General features: G+C 45.5%; 1 protein-coding gene across 3 annotated transcripts in view; it reads right to left on the minus strand.

Moving 5' to 3' along the window:
• The window catches only part of HAUS8 (HAUS augmin like complex subunit 8), a 96,061-nt gene that overhangs the window by 24,912 nt on the left and 49,362 nt on the right, over window positions 1–21,787 (minus strand). For all 3 annotated transcript variants that reach the window (XM_069216671.1, XM_069216674.1, XM_069216672.1), the window contains exon 8: window positions 4,634–4,792. In XM_069216671.1, the coding sequence (XP_069072772.1) occupies window positions 4,634–4,792 (159 nt within the window). The remainder of the gene's footprint in view (window positions 1–4,633; window positions 4,793–21,787) is intronic.

Genomic DNA, 21,787 nt, shown 5'->3' on the forward strand with positions numbered 1-21,787 from the left:
CAAGGTGGAAGTCCACAAGATGCTGGAATTGGGAGTAATTGAGCGCTCTGACAGCCCCTGGGCTAGCCCAGTGGTCTTAGTCCCCAAACCTCACACCAAGGATGGAAAGAAAGAGATGAGGTTTTGTGTGGACTACAGAGGGCTCAATTCTGTCACCAAGACAGACGCCCATCCAATTCCTAGAGCTGATGAGCTCATAGACAAATTAGGTGCTGCCAAATTCTTAAGTACCTTTGACTTGACAGCAGGGTACTGGCAAATAAAAATGGCACCTGGAGCAAAAGAGAAAACAGCATTCTCCACACCTGATGGGCATTATCAGTTTACTGTTATGCCCTTTGGTTTAAAGAATGCCCCTGCCACCTTCCAAAGGTTGGTGAATCAAGTCCTTGCTGGTTTGGAGTCCTTTAGCACAGCTTATCTTGATGATATTGCTGTCTTTAGCTCCACCTGGCAGGATCACCTGGTCCACCTGAAGAAGGTTTTGAAGGCTCTGCAATCTGCAGGCCTCTCTATCAAGGCATCCAAATGCCAGATAGGGCAGGGAACTGTGGTTTACTTGGGCCACCTTGTAGGTGGAGGCCAAGTTCAGCCACTCCAACCCAAGATCCAGACTATTCTGGACTGGGTAGCTCCAAAAACCCAGACTCAAGTCAGGGCATTCCTTGGCTTGACTGGGTATTACAGGAGGTTTGTGAAGGGATATGGATCCATTGTGACAGCCCTCACTGAACTCACCTCCAAGAAAATGCCCAAGAAAGTGAACTGGACTGTAGAATGCCAACAGGCCTTTGACACCCTGAAACAAGCAATGTGCTCAGCACCAGTTCTAAAAGCTCCAGATTATTCTAAGCAGTTCATTGTGCAGACAGATGCCTCTGAACATGGGATAGGGGCAGTTTTGTCCCAAACAAATGATGATGGCCTTGACCAGCCTGTTGCTTTCATTAGCAGGAGGTTACTCCCCAGGGAGCAGCGTTGGAGTGCCATTGAGAGGGAGGCCTTTGCTGTGGTTTGGTCCCTGAAGAAGCTGAGACCATAACTCTTTGGGACTCACTTCCTAGTTCAAACTGACCACAGACCTCTCAAATGGCTGATGCAAATGAAAGGTGAAAATCCAAAACTGTTGAGGTGGTCCATCTCCCTACAGGGAATGGACTTTATAGTGGAACACAGACCTGGGACTGCCCATGCCAATGCAGATGGCCTTTCCAGGTTCTTCCACTTAGAAAATGAAGACTCTCTTGGGAAAGGTTAGTCTCATCCTCTTTCGTTTGGGGGGGGGGGGGGGGGGGTTGTGTAAGGAAATGCCTCCTTGGCATGGTTGCCCCCTGACTTTTTGCCTTTACTGATGCTATGTTTACAATTGAAAGTGTGCTGAGGCCTGCTAACCAGGCCCCAGCACCAGTGTTCTTTCCCTAACCTGTACTTTTGTATCCACAATTGGCAGACCCTGGCATCCAGATAAGTCCCTTGTAACTGGTACTTCTAGTACCAAGGGCCCTGATGCCAAGGAAGGTCTCTAAGGGCTGCAGCATGTCTTATGCCACCCTGGAGACCTCTCACTCAGCACAGACACACTGCTTGCCAGCTTGTGTGTGCTAGTGAGAACAAAACGAGTAAGTCGACATGGCACTCCCCTCAGGGTGCCATGCCAGCCTCTCACTGCCTATGCAAGTATAGGTCAGCCACCCCTCTAGCAGGCCTTACAGCCCTAAGGCAGGGTGCACTATACCATAGGTGAGGGTACCAGTGCATGAGCATGGTACCCCTACAGTGTCTAAACAAAACCTTAGACATTGTAAGTGCAGGGTAGCCATCAGAGTATATGGTCTGGGAGTTTGTCAAACACGAACTCCACAGCACCATAATGGCTACACTGAAAACTGGGAAGTTTGGTATCAAACTTCTCAGCACAATAAATGCACACTGATGCCAGTGTACATTTTATTGCAAAATACACCCCAGAGGGCACCTTAGAGGTGCCCCCTGAAACTTAACCGACTGTCTGTGTAGGCTGACTAGTTCAAGCAGCCTGCCACACTAGAGACATGTTGCTGGCCCCATGAGGAGAGTGCCTTTGTCACTCTGAGGCCAGTAACAAAGCCTGCACTGGGTGGAGATGCTAACACCTCCCCCAGGCAGGAGCTGTAACACCTGGCGGTGAGCCTCAAAGGCTCACCCCTTTGTCACAGCACCGCAGGACACTCCAGCTAGTGGAGTTGCCCGCCCCCTCCGGCCCCGGCCCCCACTTTTGGCGGCAAGGCCGGAGAAAATAATGAGAATAACAAGGAGGAGTCACTGGCCAGTCAGGACAGCCCCTAAGGTGTCCTGAGCTGAGGTGACTAACTTTTAGAAATCCTCCATCTTGCAGATGGAGGATTCCCCCAATAGGGTTAGGATTGTGACCCCCTCCCCTTGGGAGGAGGCACAAAGAGGGTGTACCCACCCTCAGGGCTAGTAGCCATTGGCTACTAACCCCCCGGACCTAAACACGCCCTTAAATTTAGTATTTAAGGGCTACCCTGAACCCTAGAAAATTAGATTCCTGCAACAACAAGAAGAAGGACTGCCTAGCTGAAAACCCCTGCAGAGGAAGACCAGAAGACAACAACTGCCTTGGCTCCAGAAACTCACCGGCCTGTCTCCTGCCTTCCAAAAACTCTGCTCCAGCGACGCCTTCCAAAGGGACCAGCGACCTCTGCATCCTCTGAGGACTGCCCTGCTTCGACGACAAGAAACTCCCAAGGACAGCGGACCTGCTCCAAAAAGACTGCAACTTTATCCAAAGGAGCAGCTTTAAAGAACCCTGCAATCTCCCCGCAAGAAGCGTGAGACTTGCAACACTGCACCCGGCGACCCCGACTCGGCTGGTGGAGAACCAACACCTCAGGGAGGACCCCCGGACTACTCTACGACTGTGAGTACCAAAACCTGTCCCCCCTGAGCCCCCACAGCGCCGCCTGCAGAGGGAATCCCGAGGCTTCCCCTGACCGCGACTCTCTGAAACCTAAGTCCCGACGCCTGGAAAAGACCCTGCACCCGCAGCCCCCAGGACCTGAAGGACCGGACTTTCACTGCAGAAGTGACCCCCAGGAGTCCCTCTCCCTTGCCCAAGTGGAGGTTTCCCCGAGGAAGCCCCCCCTTGCCTGCCTGCAGCGCTGAAGAGATCCCTTGATCTCTCATTGACTTCCATTGCGAACCCGACGCTTGTTCTAACACTGCACCCGGCCGCCCCCGCGCCGCTGAGGGTGAAATTTCTGTGTGGGCTTGTGTCCCCCCCGGTGCCCTACAAAACCCCCCTGGTCTGCCCTCCGAAGACGCGGGTACTTACCGGGTACTTACCTGCTGGCAGACTGGAACCGGGGCACCCCCTTCTCTCCATTGAAGCCTATGCGTTTTGGGCACCACTTTGAACTCTGCACCTGACCGGCCCTGAGCTGCTGGTGTGGTAACTTTGGGGTTGCTCTGAACCCCCAACGGTGGGCTACCTTGGACCAAGAACTGAACCCTGTAAGTGTCTTACTTACCTGGTAAAACTAACAAAAACTTACCTCCCCCAGGAACTGTGAAAATTGCACTAAGTGTCCACTTTTAAAATAGCTATTTGTGAATAACTTGAAAAGTATACATGCAATTGAAATAATTCAAAGTTCCTAATGTACTTACCTGCAATACCTTTCAAACAAGATATTACATGTTAAATTTGAACCTATGGTTCTTAAAATAAACTAAGAAAAGATATTTTTCTATAACAAAACCTATTGGCTGGATTTGTCTCTGAGTGTGTGTACCTCATTTATTGTCTATGTGTATGTACAACAAATGCTTAACACTACTCCTTGGATAAGCCTACTGCTCGACCACACTACCACAAAATAGAGCATTAGTATTATCTATTTTTACCACTATTTTACCTCTAAGGGGAACCCTTGGACTCTGTGCATGCTATTCCTTACTTTGAAATAGCACATACAGAGCCAACTTCCTACAGTAATCTTTTTATGCTACTCAAACAAGGATTTTGATTTTGAATTCACTTAGCTGCTACTATCATTGCAGTAAGAGAGATGGACACAAAGCAGGATTACAGGACATTGTAACCAAGCCTGAAGCCTTGTATTTAGGGTCTCATGATATTGTCATGCAGAATGTTTACTTTCAGTGTCTTGACCACAGAGATTGAGGTTGCTTGAATTAACCATGCATGGTCGGAAGAGGTTAGTGCTAACTGACAGCTACAATTCTGTTGGTGGTGCAAACCTCTATTTTCAGGTGTCTGCCTACTGCTGTTTGAAGCCTGCACCTAATTGCAGAGGTTCTTCCGAATCTATGAAATTGCAAGCTCACCTGTCTCCTAAACACCTCTTTTAAATGTGCCTTTTAAGCATAAACCTTAGTCAGCCCACTGACTGCAAACAACTCTGCCTGCTAGAATCCAGCCATCAATAACAAAACCATTCACTTCTGCTCAAGCGGCCAGCTCATCTGGCACATGATCATGTCTTCGGAAGTATCAGTTTGCGGTTTAGCCACAGCATTTACACAACCAGTCTTGTAAGCTCTCTTCCCCACACCACCTTCTTCTCTATAACCATCTACACCCACCCTCCTGTCAGTACATTCAACTCACCTGGCTTGCAAGCACCTCTGCTAGCTGCTGCTCCCTCTTCAACAGTGAAAGCCGATGCTTCTGCTCATGCACTTTCTTCTGTAGCTTCTCTCTCTCTTCACACACCAGCAATAGGTTCTTCTCAGCCTTTTCCTCCAGGCGGCACATATCTTTCTGAATCTTAAAATAGCAACAGGTTAAAGAAAACCTCAAAATGTAAGTGAAATGCAGACACAGGCCTGAACCTAAGCTAGTAGATTTGATTTATCAAAATGATCACTCACTGTTTTGGATACCTGAAGTTAGTTTTAAAGAACCTGACCACAATCTCCTAGGGGAACATCGTTCACCAAAGGGAAACCTTGTAGTTGGCTGCACTAATGAAAGTCTGGTCCTCCAGCACGGATTCTTTTATAGAGGCCTGTACATTTTCTTTACTCCCTATCCATCTGGGTTTCGAGATTTCAGATGCACCCATTGTAAATGTTTTAATTCAAGGCCCATCACTGAAACATCCATCTATCTAGCAGAATGCTCATCTGTTCCATACTGCCTTGTCAACAGTTTGCATACTGATGGTAGCTTTATCACCCACTCTAGGTTGAGGCATACTTGTCAACTGCCCTGTAAAAGAGCTACCAGGTCAATCACCTCTCAACAAGCATCCCTAGCAGCCACAGAATCTACCCAAACCCATCTATCACTATCTCCTCAAAGAGACCCTCATCCTCATCTGACAAAGGTTAATTCTCTCAATGGTGCCAATTATGCAGGTTGTATCCAAGTAGAAGCTACCTCAGGAACTTGAGATCTGTGCTGGAAGAGGATGATGAATATCCTGTTTCAAGGACAGCGCTGATCAGGTTCTAGGTATCCATATCTCACAGAAGAATTTGTGGGAATGCTCAATATAAAATTTGGGCCATTTTTCGAGAACATTCCAGATTTGGTCATGAACCAGTGTGATTCGCATGCTAGAAAAGTGGTAAGTTAATGTTATATCTGAAGCCAGTGATGGACTACATCCACAGCAGATTATCCTCAGTTTTGTGCAGATATAGCTGTGATACTGCTTGTTCGAGGTGGACAGCTGTTTTCTTCTCTGGCTTCACAGGTGCAGCCTTCTCCTGTTAGTCCACTTACCATGCCAGCTTCAAGACTGCCGATTTCCAATTCTAATGAGATACTAGGCCCTTCCAGATCTCTCTGGACTCATTACCTAGGACCGCCGACCCAGATACAAATTGCTGATTGAGCCCAGGAAGACAGGGAGTAAAGGAAAGAAAGAGGAAAGTGGAATTATTTCGTACTGGAGGTGTCCCACAGAAAAGCCCATCAAGGATTCTCTGCATCATGAGTTACTGGCACCTTACCTTTACCAATGTAGTGGACTTCTAAAATGTTTGGCATTTCTACAGATAAACAGTGATTTCTATACGACTGGTGGAAAAAACACAAGAAAAGCTTCTAGAACCATCCCTGTCCTCAATCTGAGAGAGGAAGACTTGCCTACCACAAAAGCTCCAGCCTGCACCCTTAGGATCATAGGTGAAATAGAGGGGGAATACAAGGTGCCACCTTTATCTTAGGATTGTGGGTAAGTCACTGATTATTAAGTAATATTCTGTTCATTTTCTTTCGGTTACCCTTGACATCCCAAGGCCACAATACTGGTGCACTCTAACTGGGCAGCCAAGTTACTCCATTTAGGCATTTGACTCTCATGGTAGCGAGAACAAGCAGCCAAGGCTTTTTCCAGAAGATGGGTCTAAGAGAATCAAATTCAGCATTGCACCATACATAACATCTAGTACATTCAGTATCTAGTGATATTGGAATGTGCTCCTATTGACATGGTCACCCCCACTTTTTTGCCACTGGTGCAGAGGTTTTTTCAACTGAAGGTGCACTGGGGTCTTGCCAAATAAGTCCCCAGTGCCCTTTCCCTAAAACGAGGTAAAAGGTCTAATTGTGTACAGTTGACACACACTATAGTACCTCTGTAAGTCCCTAGCAAATTGTCCCCCTGGTACCTAGGGCCTAGGTACTAGAGAGGGTTCTCTAAGGTCTGCAGCATGTATTATGCAATCCTAAGGGACCCACCTAAGAATTGCACACAGCCTGCTATCACAGACTGCATGTAATTTTGCAAGCCCTTAGTGAAAACACAACATTGTGTACCATGCCCAAGTCACTGCATCTAATATATCTAAGTCACCACTACAGCAAGCCTTGGAGCCCCAAGGCACGGTGCATTATATCTGATGTGAAGATAAATCTGTGTAGGAAGCTGGCTCTTTATATGAAAGATCAAAATGAGATATTTCGTGCAAAGAGTCCAGGGGTCCCTTTACTAGTGGACAGTGGCTTGCTCTAGCAATCCCAAGGACCTCGTTTAAGCCTTAGGCTTATCAGGGAGGAGTGTGAGACATTTGCAAATACACACACAGTCAATAAATGACGCACAAGACTCAATAAGGAGATCCACACCAATTTACAAAAATAATTATCTTTATATATATATATATATATATATATATATATATATATATATATATATATATATTTAGGCCCCAGAATCAATACGATCAGGTAAGTTCATTTTGCAAGAAAAATACCTTTAAGTTTCAAAAGTTGACAGTGCAATTTCAAGAAGCGGTAATGTTATCCTATGGAGAGAGAAAAACAAGTACTGCATTCAGGTACAATACAGTGACTTAAGTGACCAATTTCCTAGACTTAAGGTAAGAACTGGGCAAGGGTCAGTGCCACACCAACAGGTCACACCGGGCGGCACTGTGGTGGCTGGGTGCAGTACAGCTTCTGGAGCCGAATGATTGTCAACGGGGATTGGTTCAGTTGAAAAGAGGCTCCAGGTTTGGACTGGGAGTCCAGTCCCAGTGAACCAATTGGTGGGTTAAAATCTTGAGATGCTTGGGAATGTGGGAACACCTTAGGTCCTCTTCTCCACGGGCCAGAGAAAACTGGTGCAGAGATGTCTTGAGGTGTTAGGTTTTCTCCACCGGGAGCACTTGTGAATGAGGGCGCCTGCGGGCAGAGGATGCAGGCAGCGTTAAGTCCACAGTGGGCAAGTCCAAGGAGTGTTTTGTCTCTGGAGGGCTGGGGAATCACGCTGGCACTGTTGGTCCAATTCAATTTGGACTTGGTGGCACGAGGGCAGTGATGCTTTCAGGTGTCAGGTTCTTACAGTCTGGAGTCCTCTCAGGTCTTTTGGGGTGCTTGCAGGAAAGTAACTCCACTGCTCCATAGGAGTTCCTGGATCTTTGTTGAAGGCAGGCACTCCTCCTAGGCTTTTGGAGGCACAACAACTTGCAGGACGAGTCGACTGTCGCAAATCAGTGGGAACAGCAGGCAGTCTGGCCGGGCTGGGGCCAAGTCAGGTGCTTCTTCCTCAGTCTTTGGTTTGCAGCTCTTTGTGTCCTTTTTTATAGGTCAGCAGGAATCTTCTTTCCGGATGCCAGGGGTTCCCCTAAAAACTAAATTTAGGGGGGGGATTTGTGGGAGTGTAGGGTAGAAGGCAATGGGCTACTTACCCCTGGGGTCACTACACCCCTTATATGACCACTTCCTTTGATAATTGGGCATAACCCTGTCACGGAGTTCCTAATTCTGTCAACCCCAAAATGGCAGATTTCTAAAGGGTGTGTCCATATCAGGCAGCTCACCTTAGAGGTGGGACTGACTTGATGTGTGGAGACACCTCTTTGAATACTACATTTCCCACTTGTCCAGGTGCCAAATGGGCCATGGAGCAGGTGGGGGGGAGAGGGGGCATCTCTCCTTTGAATGAAGCCAGATCTGCATACCAAGCCCCCTACCTTGAAATGCAGATTTGAAGGTCATCCGGTTGGGAGGAGGGTTCTAACACCCCTGCCAGAGCAGGCTTTTTTTCACATCCTCCTGAGAGCAAAGGCCCTCATCCTTTTGGGGAGGGGGGGGCGGAAGGTGTCTGGTGGGGGCAGACTAGTTAGAACTAGTTAGCTATTGCACAGGTAAATTGTAGGTTTTTCAGGGGGCACCTCTAAGGTGCCCTCTGTGTGCATGTATTAATAGATCCATCACTGGCATCAGTGAGGGTTTATTAATAACAGATGTTTGATACCAAACATCCCTATCTTTAGTGAAGCCATCACATAGCTGGGGATTTGTATTAACCATTCAGCACATATACTTAAAATGGCTTCCATGTTCATTCACTATGTCTAGGAACTGACAGACATAGCAGGAGTATATCTGCTTGTGCAGATATGTCCTCACATGTAATATAATGCACCCTGCCTTAATGCTGCAAGGACTGCTGTATGGGTGACTTACATATATTGCATGCAGTGTACGGGGACACGGCACACAGGCTGTGTGCTATGCTATGCAATGTTTTCACTTTTAGCTGCACCAAGACATTCAGCCTGCAATGGCACACTGCATGTCATAGGGGAGGGATCCCTAAGGGTGGCACAATCCATGCTGCAGATCTTGGAGACCCGCGTTGGTACCCATGCCCTAGTTACCATCGGTACCATTTACTAGGGACTTATTGGGGGAGGACAAAGGTATTGCCAATTCGGTAACAACTGCACAGTTTTAGGGAATGAGATCTGCGCACTGGGGACCTGGTTAGCAGGAATCCAGTGCACATTCAGTCAAAATTGCATCAAATACCAGGCAAAAAGTGGGGGTGACCATGTCACAAAGGGGCACTTTCCTACAGCTACTACTCTACACTACACTTAATACCCCTATATTCAGTATTTAGGTGACCCCCTGACGCCAGCAGAACAGATTAGACTGACTGAAGAAAGAAGAGGACAAAGAAGAGCCAAAGAAGCAAGAATTGCAGACTGCTGGTGGACTTTTGGCGACAAACCCTGCCTGCCTACCAGCTCTTGTCCAAAACAATCACGACAACCCAAATTGTTCTGCATCTGTACATCTTCCAAAAGCCTCTGAGGCCCTGCAGCACTCTGCCAAGCAGTCAGCATCTCCCTTGGACTCGAGGAGCCACTGGAAGTTTGTCCCTTCAGGTGGAAGTTTGACCACAGAGTCCACAAGTAATATCTCAAGATTAAATTGGACTAGTGCTGCAAAGACTGGTGAAACTCTTCTGGATTCAGGATGACTGCCACACAGCGCAACCAGACCTAGTGTTGGGATGTAAAGCAAGACTTTCTAGTTATTTGTCTGGGGCTAAAGACACCGGCCCTGGAATAGGTCAGGAGAGAACTAGGATACAGGCAGACAACCGGGATTAGTTGAGTTAAAGCAGGTTCCACCTTCTATACTTGAAGGCACTGAAGCCTTGAACCAGCTAGGCTGTGACAATCTCTTGACTTGGAGGCAGGCCGCTAAGCTATCCTCACAAAGGCCCTTACAGTCAGCTGGACCTTGTGCAGGTTTTTTTCCTTGGATCAGATCACTAATCCCAGCAGGCACAGTCTAGCCCCTTGGTAGGTAGACAGTTGGTCCTTTTTCCAAGGTCACAGCAGCAAGTCTGTTATGCAGGCTTCAGCCCAGTCTGGTTGGAGAATGGCAAACTGAGAGTTTCTACTCCTGGTCATGTTGTCATTCAGGCATGCAGGCCTCCTCTGCAGACAGGCACAGCCAAAGCATAACTGTAGGCTTGTTGAGCATCCTTTGCTTGTTGCTAACCAGATTTCACAGGGTTCTGAGCCCAGTCTCCACAGTCAGACCAGTTTCTACTGGTCAAAGCATCTTACATATTGGCATTGGGAGGCAGTCCATATCTGTTTCCAACTCCATCAGAGATTACTACAACACATACAAGCATTGGCATATCCAGTCAGTCTCACCTTCTGGATGCAAATTCATGTGTATTTTTTTTGTTATTGTTGTGTATTAGTAGGAAAAGTAAAGTATGATTATATGCTTGTATTCATATGTAAATCTAAGTTTTTGATATTACTAACCCTTTTTATGTAATGCAAATTTACGGTAAACATTTTTACACTTATTTTTTTTTAAACTATATCTATGTGTCTAACAATCTCCTTTATACATCCATTGCATAAAATAATTTCCAATGTAGTTGGTCGATGTAGGAAAGTAGCATCTTTCTAACATAGTTATCTCCACTTTTGCCTGGTGTCAGTATGTTTAGACTGTAGTACACTGGGATCCTGATAATCAGTACCCCAGTGACTGTGCTCTCTCCTCTAAATTTGGTTACTGGTAAACTTTTTTAAACCCACAATTGCCATACTGGTACACCCCTGTAAGTCCCTAATATATGGTACTTAGGTACCCAGGGCATTGGTGCACCAGGGATCTCCTATGTGCTGCATCATGTATTGTGCCACCCATGGGAGCTCATGCAAACTGTCTTTACAGGCCTGCCACAGCAGCCTGCATAAAATGGTGCATGCACCTTTCACTTCAGATAGAAGGCTTGCCTAATATTGCGGTCACTGCACTTGGACACTGTAAGTCGCCTCTCTGGTAGGCCCTTCATCCCAAGGGCAGGGTCCATGCCCTTAAGTGTGAGGGTACCCCTGCAAACCCCAGACTCCATTCCCTGGGCTTTGCAAGTGCAGGGAAGCTTTCTTAAGCTATGTATTGGACACTGGTCAACACAAGTGGTCCAACTACATAATGGCTTCTCCGAACCTAGGCATGTTTGGTATCAAACATGTTGGAATCATGCAACTACACTGATTCCAGTACTAGTTGCATAATCCCATGTCCTCTGGGGCTTCCTTAGAGGATCCCCCAGTTTTGCCTCTGCAGCCTTACAGGGTCTGGCTACCAGCCTACGCTGCTGTCGACCCCAGACACTGTTCTGCCCTCCTGCTGTTGAGCCTACCTCAAGCAGTGGGAGGCAGAACAAATGATTTCCTGTAAGGGAGAGGTGTTACCACCTCTCCCTTTAAAATAGCTATCTCTGGGCTGGAGTGGGGTGGCCTCTGAGCACCATCCAACTGTTTTGAAGGGCACATTTGGTTTCCTCCATGCATAATCCGGTTTGCACCAGTTCAGGAACCCCAGGTTCCCGCTCTGGCGCAAAACCACACAAAGTGGCCACTCCCCTGTCCAGCTCCTTCCCTAGGGAGGTGCACTGAGCTATGCCAGGTGGCCACTTGATTCTGCCATCCTGAAAATAAGATTTGCAAAGGCCCTGGGAGCATCTGACTGGTTAGGCCAGATGGAGGATGTCCCTGCCCCCCTCTGGTAGGTGGGTAACTTCAGAGGGTGACCAACCCATTTTAGGGTTACTTAAGGGCTCTCCCGGGGGTGGGTCCTCAAATTTATCGAGCAGGGCTCTACAATGAACTCTGCAAGACAGCATCTGCTCCTGGCCTCCAGAATCAGTGCTGGTCTTCTTTTGGAACTGAAAAGATGACTGTATCCAGTTGGACGGGCTTCCACTGCAACACTGTTTCTCCAGGTACTACAGGATTCCTGCAGCATCCGTGGCTGTGCATCCTCCAGGATCACAAGGACTCTCCTTCTTGCCTCTTTGATACAGGCAATCTCCCTTGGAGTGGAGTCACTCCCCTGCATCCGCAGGCACCTCAAAACGACGACCCCCGGCCTGCTGTCAGTGAGTCTCTCGTGGGTGCTCCACCAACTCCGTTTGGCTTTTCTCGTTGCTGAATGCCTGCCATGACTCACCTCCAGGGGTCCAGTCACTAGGACCTTGCTGGTCCTCCAAAACCTGCAATCTTCCTTGCATCAGCTATCTGCATTTGCCAAGGCTTGTTGGTAGTCCTGGTGGCTTCCGCCCCTTCTGCAATCCGGGACCGACATGGGACACCTCGTGGGTGACGCCAAGGATGTCCTGCATCCCCCTGGACTCCGCAGCTGGACTCCTCCTTTCGCCGTACTGCAAGAACTTCACCTCCAAGGCGGTGGGCCTTGCCTATCCACACTAACTGGACATCTCCGAGTGGGCTGGACACTGCTCCCTTCTTTTTCAGGCTCTCCAAATCCGGAATCCACCTCCTAGTTCCACTGGCCTGTTCCACAGGTCGCAACAGCAGCTGAACAACAGAGGCTTCCATTGAGGTACTCCAGTCTTCTGGGTATCCACGGGTGGGGACACTCTTCAACCTTCTTTGTGCCAACATGTTCCCTCGGGGTCCACTGAGAAGAGTCCTGAATCTATAAACATCCAGCCACAACGGTCCCGTATTAGCCTATGGGACCACCGGCTCGATAACAGCTCTGCATCCGGGTGCCTGTGGGATTTCTAGTGCTTACCTCTGGAGATTTCCTACTCCCCCAGCCACTAGAATCCAAACACACTTACCTTGGTTGGGCAGCTTCATGCTTATACCACTTTCTTAGTTTATGCCCCCCCAGCCCCACGGTAGGGCCCCATGAATTTTTATGCTTCTCCTCATTATTACTAAGTCTATATTTTTGTGTCTTGCTATCTCCAGGTGGAGATACACCAACGTTATAGTAACTTTAGTGTTGTAGTACAGAAACCTTTATTTTTGCAACACCCGGTGTGATTCTTTCTTGTGAACAGTTACTGACTCACTATTGTGGTATTGCAAGTGTTTTACACTCCTCCTAGATAAGCTTTAGCTGCTCACCACAGCTACCCCTACAGAGCTTTTGCTATCTGGACACCTATTCACTATTACTAAGGGTTGCCTTGACTAAGTATAGGGCACCACACCATAGGTGTACCCGAGAAACTGAGCCAGCCTCCTACAGATGTCCGATTAATTCACCTTAAAAGGGCTCCATCTGTGGACTGATAAAGATCCAATCTATTAATAGTTGATTGCGGCCTCCAGGCCCCTGAAACACCACAGCTGTGCCAGCTTTAAGCCAGCTGACCTGCAGCACAATGAAGTCTTGCTGAAAGAGGAAATACGGAACACATAATTGTGCGGACCTTTAAAGCCCGATGCCTCCGTATGCAGGGTCCCTGTAGCGCTACAGTTTGAACCGTTTACTACAATCAATTTTTTTTGGGCTGACATGCAGAATATGCAAGAGAGATTATGTAGCAAATGTATAACGTGGCCGCACATTCATACAATTCCAGTGGCCCTGCTTTCACAAACGCGCAAAACTTTGAAGCATGGGGCCTCCAGGTCCCTACAGTGCTGCAGCTCTGCCAGCCTTAAGCCAGTTGCCTGCAGCACAAGGAAGCTTTTCCTAAAGAGCAAATACGGTACACACTTACACATCCATGGCAACGCCACATCAACAGATAGATGTGGGATAAAAAGTTAGTTAAAAACATACCTACAACAATCAGGTACTATTGGAAGCAGCAACACAATGTCCAGAAACAAAAGTCAAGCCTTTCAAGACAAAATTGTCCACATACACATCCACGGGAGCGCTGCAATAACAGATAGCTTAGTGAATGCCACCCTCAAACCAAAAAAAAGTCAAGAAATAAGCCCCTCCCCACAAAAATTAAAATAAAGCCTAATTTACCTATGCCACAAACCAACAGCTAAAGCTAATACATCTGACTTTTGTATAAAAACATTTAGTAAAAAGGGAGCGCTTCCACAAAAAAAGTAATAAAAAGTGAGCGCTTCCATCATCTGTACGTTTTGTTACCAAAGCAAAACAAGCCTTTCAAGCCCAGATCATCCGCATACACGTTTACGGCTGTGCCGTTTAATAAAAAGTGACCGCTTTCTTAAGACTGCTTCCGTCATCTGTATATGTTTTGTTGCCAAAGCCAAACAAGCCTTCCACGCCCGGATAGTCCGCATACACATCCACAGCAGCCCGTTTAATAAATAGTGACCGCTTTCCTAAAATCACTTCCGTCATCTGTACACGTTTTGTTACCAAAGCCAGACAAGGCAAAAGAAAAAAGTAGTGCACCCAAAGTAACATAAATGGTCACAAGAGAACAAATACATGTAAAAGGGGCAACCTCCAGGGGAGGACACAAAACAACCAAAGGAGGAGGAAACAAGACCAACTAACCACAAAAGAGGCAAGATTTTCAAACGACACAAAAACGAACATTACAAAAGCGAGGGGAGTGCTCTAAGCTGGCAAACAGAATACAAGTCACGAAAGACAGCATGTGCGCGCTGCATATGTGAGACCTACAAATAGAGGAGATGAACAGCAGAGAAGTCCTTCTTAGTAATAGAGGGAATAGGCTGAACACCTTCTCACCCAGCAAGTACTACAGATTTCATGTAGGGAAACAGGCAGGAGGTGTACATGAATGCGGAAATGTTCAAAGTAGACATCAGGAATCAGGAGATCGCATGAAGGAAACCAAAATGATGTGCAACACACACATGGTCCAATGGATCCCACAGTTCACCAGACAACCAAACATCCCAACCCACATGATATACATTCTACATCCATGTCCCAAAAATAATGAAAAGCAAATGACCCCCAGTTTTGGGAAATTAATAGCCCTTTACCAGGGGACAGCCAGCAGAAAGTCCCTGAGGGTATACGGTAAAGATCTATGCCCTCGGATTGGAATCAGGCCATTAATACCATCTGTTACTATTTAGATGTTGAGGGGGCAGTAGCCATCCTCATTTAAAAAAGGAGTATACTTTGGAAAGATCCTGACAAAAGTGACATGGAGAACCTCCAGTGTAGTGAGACTGCATGGTTGTCAAGGCCGTTCAAGGAATAAAGTACACAGACAGGTTGCCACAATTTCTCAAGAGCAATGTAGAGGACTCTCATGTCAAAAAAATGCACCAACATGAATGATCCATTTGTAGTCTCCATCCCCACAACGCAGACAATTGTACATTTGTGACTAGTTTTCAACAAGAAAGGCCAAGACATGGGCAAAACAGTGTTTTTTTTTGTTTGTTTTAACAAACGTACAACTCCCTCTACAAAAAACGAAAATATTGCTCAAAGGGACATAACTTGTAAGCATGTGAGCAATGAAGGCTCCCACTTAAGACTAGACCCAAGAGCCTGTCTGCAATCTGGCAAACAATGGCAGTTCCAGTGTGGTCTATGCTCTAGTCGCAACTGTTGTTGGCACCTTGCTCATTGTTCCTCACTGCTCTGTATCACAAGCTATAAACACTATGTTAACTACTCAATCATCTGTGACCTTTCTCCACCTAGTATCCCCATCGACCACTCCACTGACAGAGTCATCACTGGCATTTTCATCCTTCTAGTAACCATCACATCACTGGCTGTTATCTCTACATGGATGTGTATTGTCCCCTTGCAGGAGAGGCATTTACTGGTTTGAGAAACCCCCTGGAAAAGGAGGAGCAGAAACAAACTCCTAACTTTGTTTGAGCTTACACAAATAAACAGCTCATTTCCAATTAGAGTGAGATGTATTAGCCCCAAATGTTCCTTACTTCAAATGAGTGAGAGGACTCCAGAAGATGATTGAGTCCAAATGTAAGGGAGGAGCGGCGGGTGAGGATAATGAAAAAAAATCTTAAGATAAGAATCATGTTTAAGGGTCAGCGATCATGCACTTCATCACAACTGGAGAGCACTTCCAAATTCATAGGCCCCTTAGAAAGAGCCAAGAATGCTCAGCGTCCACTTGAGCACTGAATAAGCGGCAAGAAAAAATAATTGTGGTGTCAGAACCAGATCCTTGGTGCCTTCAGAGCCAACCAAAGTGCAATTATATAATAGACATAGTAGTCAGGCACGGTCTGTCAAAGAACGCAGGAGAACATGTCATTCCAATAGTCAACAACAGAGGTATTCCATTCAGGCAATACAAGATGGTTTGGGACAAGATAGGCAACTGGTTAAATTTATTGCGTGAAGCCAAAAAGTGTGAACAGGAAAGTAATATATAATAATAGCAACAGCCAACAAACTACTGCTTGAGGTCAGTATTACATGTGGTCAATCTTAGTGCCTGTCAAATGAATTACAGATTGGTGTTTTAAGGGCTGGCATCGCCGAAGTCCTAATTTGAGGTCACAGATTAAAGTTGATCTAATCAAGAAGCCATTCAATGGTTAGTGGGTGCTGAGTACCAGATAACCATGCCAGTTCTTTATATCTAGCTGGACGGTCTGAAAAAGGGACAAGCATTCTTTTGACTGCACCATAGACCAGAAAAGAGATAGTCCTAACCAAGAGACCAGCAACACAAGCAGACATGATGCCCCAGGCACTCTCTCACGTTAATGAAGCTGACAAGAAAAATAAATGTCCTCGTTTCCTTCTTGATCACCATCAATGTAAAGCTCACCACCTTTTATATTATCAGGGGTAGACTTGAATGAATAAGCTTTCTTAACCTATTACTTAATGTCATTGAAAATTCCTTTCCTGGGACCTGAGGCTGACAATAGTAGCGATTAACCTAAACTCACTCCTAACATTATCTTGGATTTTCTAGTGAAGCAGACTGATTGCCGCCTAGTGTTTCTCCAGAAACCTAAAGCAGAAAAATGCTGCATTTATTACATGCCAGAGGATACTCTTGTATTTTCCTAACCAAAATGAAGACTTCTTTTATTCTGATCTGTAGTTTGTGCCCTTTGGTGAGCACAATAGCAACAACGCACTTTGGAAGCATGCCCTCACTGAATAGATGGCAGACTGCGCTCAATTCCGTATCAGCTAAAAGGGCAATTCTAAGGAGAACTATTCCACGTTCAAAGGTAAATGGAGTATCAAGCATCATATTTGCAAATACTCTACTGCAAGAGATCTAAAAGTTGGCAATTTGGAGACATCCACACCTTCACATGTCCGCATGAGCCAGAAGGTATACTGGAAGCTGTTTATATTAAGGCATTGCCTTGTCTACTGCCAAATACTCCTTTAGCATCAGTGCACGTAAATCTACAATGATACCCAAAAAAAATTACTTGCTTTCAAGTGTAGTACTCCTGCACTGGTATATTTCATGTAATTGCTCACAACCTCCCTTCAACTCCCCCAGGCTTACTCCGACGAATTATGATACAAAAAAAATGTAAACAGGCTCTTTGCTCTGGCAGTGGCAATGCAGGAACACGGTCCCGATTCTTTGGGGTGGGGGGGGGGGGTTTGGGAGGGGGAGATAATGGGAAAATAAATAAGTAGATAAGATGATGAAATACAAACTGTGCTGCTGTAAGATAATCAAATAAATTGCTTTTACAAGGCTTCTCAGCCCAACAATGGAAAATGATAAAAACAAATGTGAACCTTCTCATGCATAAGCAGGTTCTAGTCCTTGACTAACACCGTCATTATGAGTTTGGTGATCTGGCCACAGGACCGCCAAACTCACGGGGAAGACGTCACCGCCATGGCGTTGGCATCCCCCGTGAGCATATAACAATGTTCCTGCCGGCCTGACCAGTAGGAACACTGCAATACACATTCCCCCGGTCAGTCTCCCTTAAAGGTTCAGAGTGCTGGACAGGGCCCCCTGTGTCGTCCTCCTCCAGCCTTTTCATGGTGGGGAAACCGCCTTCAAAAGGCTGACGGAGAACAAGGTTGTAATCAGCCAGACGGCGCTAAGTTTAGCGCCGCCCTGGCTGACTCCAATCAAGACCGCCGTCAGACCATCGGGCTGAATGTTTTTGGCAGGTCCTCCACCAAGGTCATAATTGGGCAGTCTGACAGCCCAAAGTGCAGCGGTACGACCGCCACACTTGTAATGAGGCCCTTAGTCTTTTCATTTTATTTAGAGAGTTGAGCAAGAATTGTTTACATAGCTTCATATATTCCTCACAATGTGACTTATCATGCAGCAGTAATAGAATTTGACAACAATCAAGTTTACCATGCAAATGGCGTAGCTTGGATAATGTTTTCATTTGAAGACAAAAAAAATAAAGGGAAGCCTATTTTCTGGAGATGAACAAAGAAAAGAGGTCGTTCCCCAACAAACAATTCAGCAGATCATTCCAACCTTGATCCAGTAATACCATATGAGCAGTACATCCTCTGTTGAGATCTTGTTATTCAACAAAGTGGCAATAATGCAGGGGCTTAATGTGATTTTTTTTTTTTTTTTTTAAACTACTCGTGGTACTGTCTCCACCATGTCTAGAATTAAATCAGTGGGGTAATCAATCCAATACGATCTTGTGATCCTCAACCAGCATAGTAATTTATTTGGTTGAGCAATCTCTACATCACCAGCTACCTCAAACAGCAAGAAAGGAGGTTTGAAAATTAAAGAAAATCAACAATCGGCATGCTGCCCTCTTCTTTAATTGCATGCGTTTACAGAGCTGAGAGACACTTCTCCCGTTTCCACTTATGTATTCAACCAATCAAGGAAAGAAGCTTTTGGGAAATTTCTATTGTAGCATTGCTATAATTTACCAGATACCTAGCATGTTTGTCTTTTTCTACTTACACTAAAGCCCTCTGTAGTATAAACACACTATCCTTTATTTAGGGGGCACCAATCACTTTGGATTTCTTGTTCATGGGGATTTTTGTCCTAGTACTCATCTAGAAACAACCCCGTCTTTATTTTCATGCCCACACTCATAATTAGCCAACCTTGTTTACCCCATTTTACTATGAAAGACCAAATTATTAAAGTGGTCTAAACATGGTCAGTTGTTCTTATTCATAAGTGTGGGCATGAAAACAAAGGCGAATTCTAATTGCCATATAACTCATTTTGAATCCTTTTAATAAGGAAAAATGTCTCCTTTCTTTATGAGGTTCTAGGGAGGTCACAAGATGTGTGACATGCCTGATCGAGTCATACAGACACACACACACGCCACATTCTTTTGATTCAGTCTGGGTATTGGTTCCCCCGTCATCTATAGGAAAGTTGCCCATGTGGTTAAAGTAAGCCAATTGGTGATAAACAGCGGATTAGTTCCTGGTTGATTGCTTACGTGAGGTGCTTCCCATATAATTTTTCACACAATCCCTAGGTGGATTGATTTGATGATCCCTGGGCACTGGATCCGAGTTGAATTAGAACACACATTGGGGTTGTCTCTAGATGAGTACTAGGACAAAAATCCCCACGAACAAGAAATCCAAGGTGATTGAGGGCCCCCTAAATGAGAGATAGAGTGTTAATTCTATAGAAGGCTTTACTGTAATTGGTCGGTGTGGGTGGAGTGTGCCGTTGGTACAGATTCCCTCTCTAGCTCCTATTTTTGTCAGACGTTTGTCTTTTTAACTGATGCTGCCCTCCCTCACCGTGACAAAATCAGAGGATAACTTGCCTCAATGTCGGAGTGTCCCCTTTGCTAATCAAGAAAGTTTCCACAATTTCACTGGATAATCTGACTCAAAGACCCAGTTTCAAGGGAAGATTTCAACAGTCATAGCACAATCCAAAATCATGGGACTGGTGAGATCCTTAAGGACACTGGTCCAAAAATTTTTAAATGTAAATTATAACCCATGTCTTCCTGCCCTCTCTTTGACTGCTACCCACTTCACATGATGTGTCAATGTGACAAAGTTAAACCCTTCTTGGAAGAAGTGGAAAGGACTTACAAGACATTTAGCAGGGAACTTAGTGGTTGTGAGACAATGCAAAACCGTAAAACTAGAGCAACTGATATTCAAAAACGTTAGGACAAAGAGCTATGGAATAATATTGTCACTTTCCAAAAGCATTACCACCCTAAACTAAGCAATAGTGATTCCTTCAAATAATCTGATAAGAGACTCATTCTTCTTTAAGCAGTACACCCAACATACTAGCCTGGTGATGGACAAGAGGATACATCTCTGTTCTTCCTTGTTTGTTTTGTATTTATTTTCTGTCTTTTTCTTTGCTATCATTTTCGTTATTATTTCCGAGCTCTAAGCTATATCCCAAGTACCCCAACGTAGACACTGGCCCAGTACATTCTTACCATACAGCAACTCATCAGCTAATTGTAAATTGGTTTCCCGCCTTTCCCCACCATTTCAGAAGATAGTATTGAAGTTCAGTGAAACTGTTTTCAATGTAGAAAGGTGGGTAGTAAGAGACATGAGGGCACACATCTACACCCTTCTAAAAAATACTAATTTGTCATTAGATTCACGGAGATCAGTACAGTATCAGGAGACGTTGCTGCCCTACATTGCCTTTGATACCTACTAGCCAGACATACTTGCTGTGCAGCTCCCAGAGGCTGAAGGCTGGGCTACTGCTGCAGTTGCTATCTAGGCTTGAAAGCTTTGTTGCTAGCCCTTCTACAAACTACTGTAAATCAGGCCCCTTTGCCTGCTAAGTGGAGCTTCCTGCTACAGTCATGCCAGGCCAGTTGTGTGCAATCTAAAGTGGATTATTTGTTCGGCAATGCACCATTTGCTTTGCATAACCAACCCATCATTCTATATCAAGACTCCTCAATTTTTCTAGGAGACTAACAAAATACACAACAGCAAGAATGCGTCATTCAGCTCACTCAATTCATCCTTCTATTTCGTTTTTCGAAAATTCTATCCTGGTGGAGGGGTTTTTCGATTCAAGCCCCCACTATATGTAACATGTTCCCTAGGGAAATTTCCAAAACATGACTAGTCATCTCTCCTTTTGGAAAGCTCCCAAAATATGACTTTTTACAGCTTTTTTTCTTCACATTTCGGTTAGTTCTCCTTCCAGCTCATCACTCAAATTCAGTTCACTTTTATAACTTTGCTGCTCCAAACTCTGCCCTAGTCCACAATAACACTAAGAGAACCCTGGGTGTAACTGTGCTTCAACAAATCCATATACAAATTACAGACTACGCTTAATTACTCCACTTCTTAATCTAAAACCTACCGCTGCCCCCGCTCTCAGAATCCATCATTTCATTAAAAAATAAAACTGAACTTCTAAGATTCACTGAAGAAACTGAAATTTCATATTTTCAAAATGATCTTGCAAAGTCCACAGTGCCAAGGCACATGTTATAAACCCTGAAAAGTGCTGAGGGACAGTATGGTCTAGAGAAGGGTGGTGTGGATGTGATTTTTAGGGCTGGGCATTGAGACAGCTTCGGCTGCCTTGCCAAACTATTTTTATAATATAAAATAAACATGCATATCGGGGCTTTTGGTAAGCAGTCTTCGTGCACTGGTCTGTTAAATAGTAATTTACATTTTAGTTCGGCCCGCCACGAAGCAGTGGGTCACCACACTTCATTCATTGGTTCCCTGTGGTACTGTGGAAGAATTTGTTTTTGCAAATGGACATTAAACAGTTCCTTTTTACAGTACTAGGACTGGTGGAACGCTGTGCACTTTATTTTTTAAAAACATGGTTTTTCTTTACTTTTG

Source organism: Pleurodeles waltl, chromosome 12 (assembly GCF_031143425.1).
Source record: "Pleurodeles waltl isolate 20211129_DDA chromosome 12, aPleWal1.hap1.20221129, whole genome shotgun sequence".
NCBI classification, from domain to species: Eukaryota; Metazoa; Chordata; class Amphibia; order Caudata; family Salamandridae; genus Pleurodeles; species Pleurodeles waltl.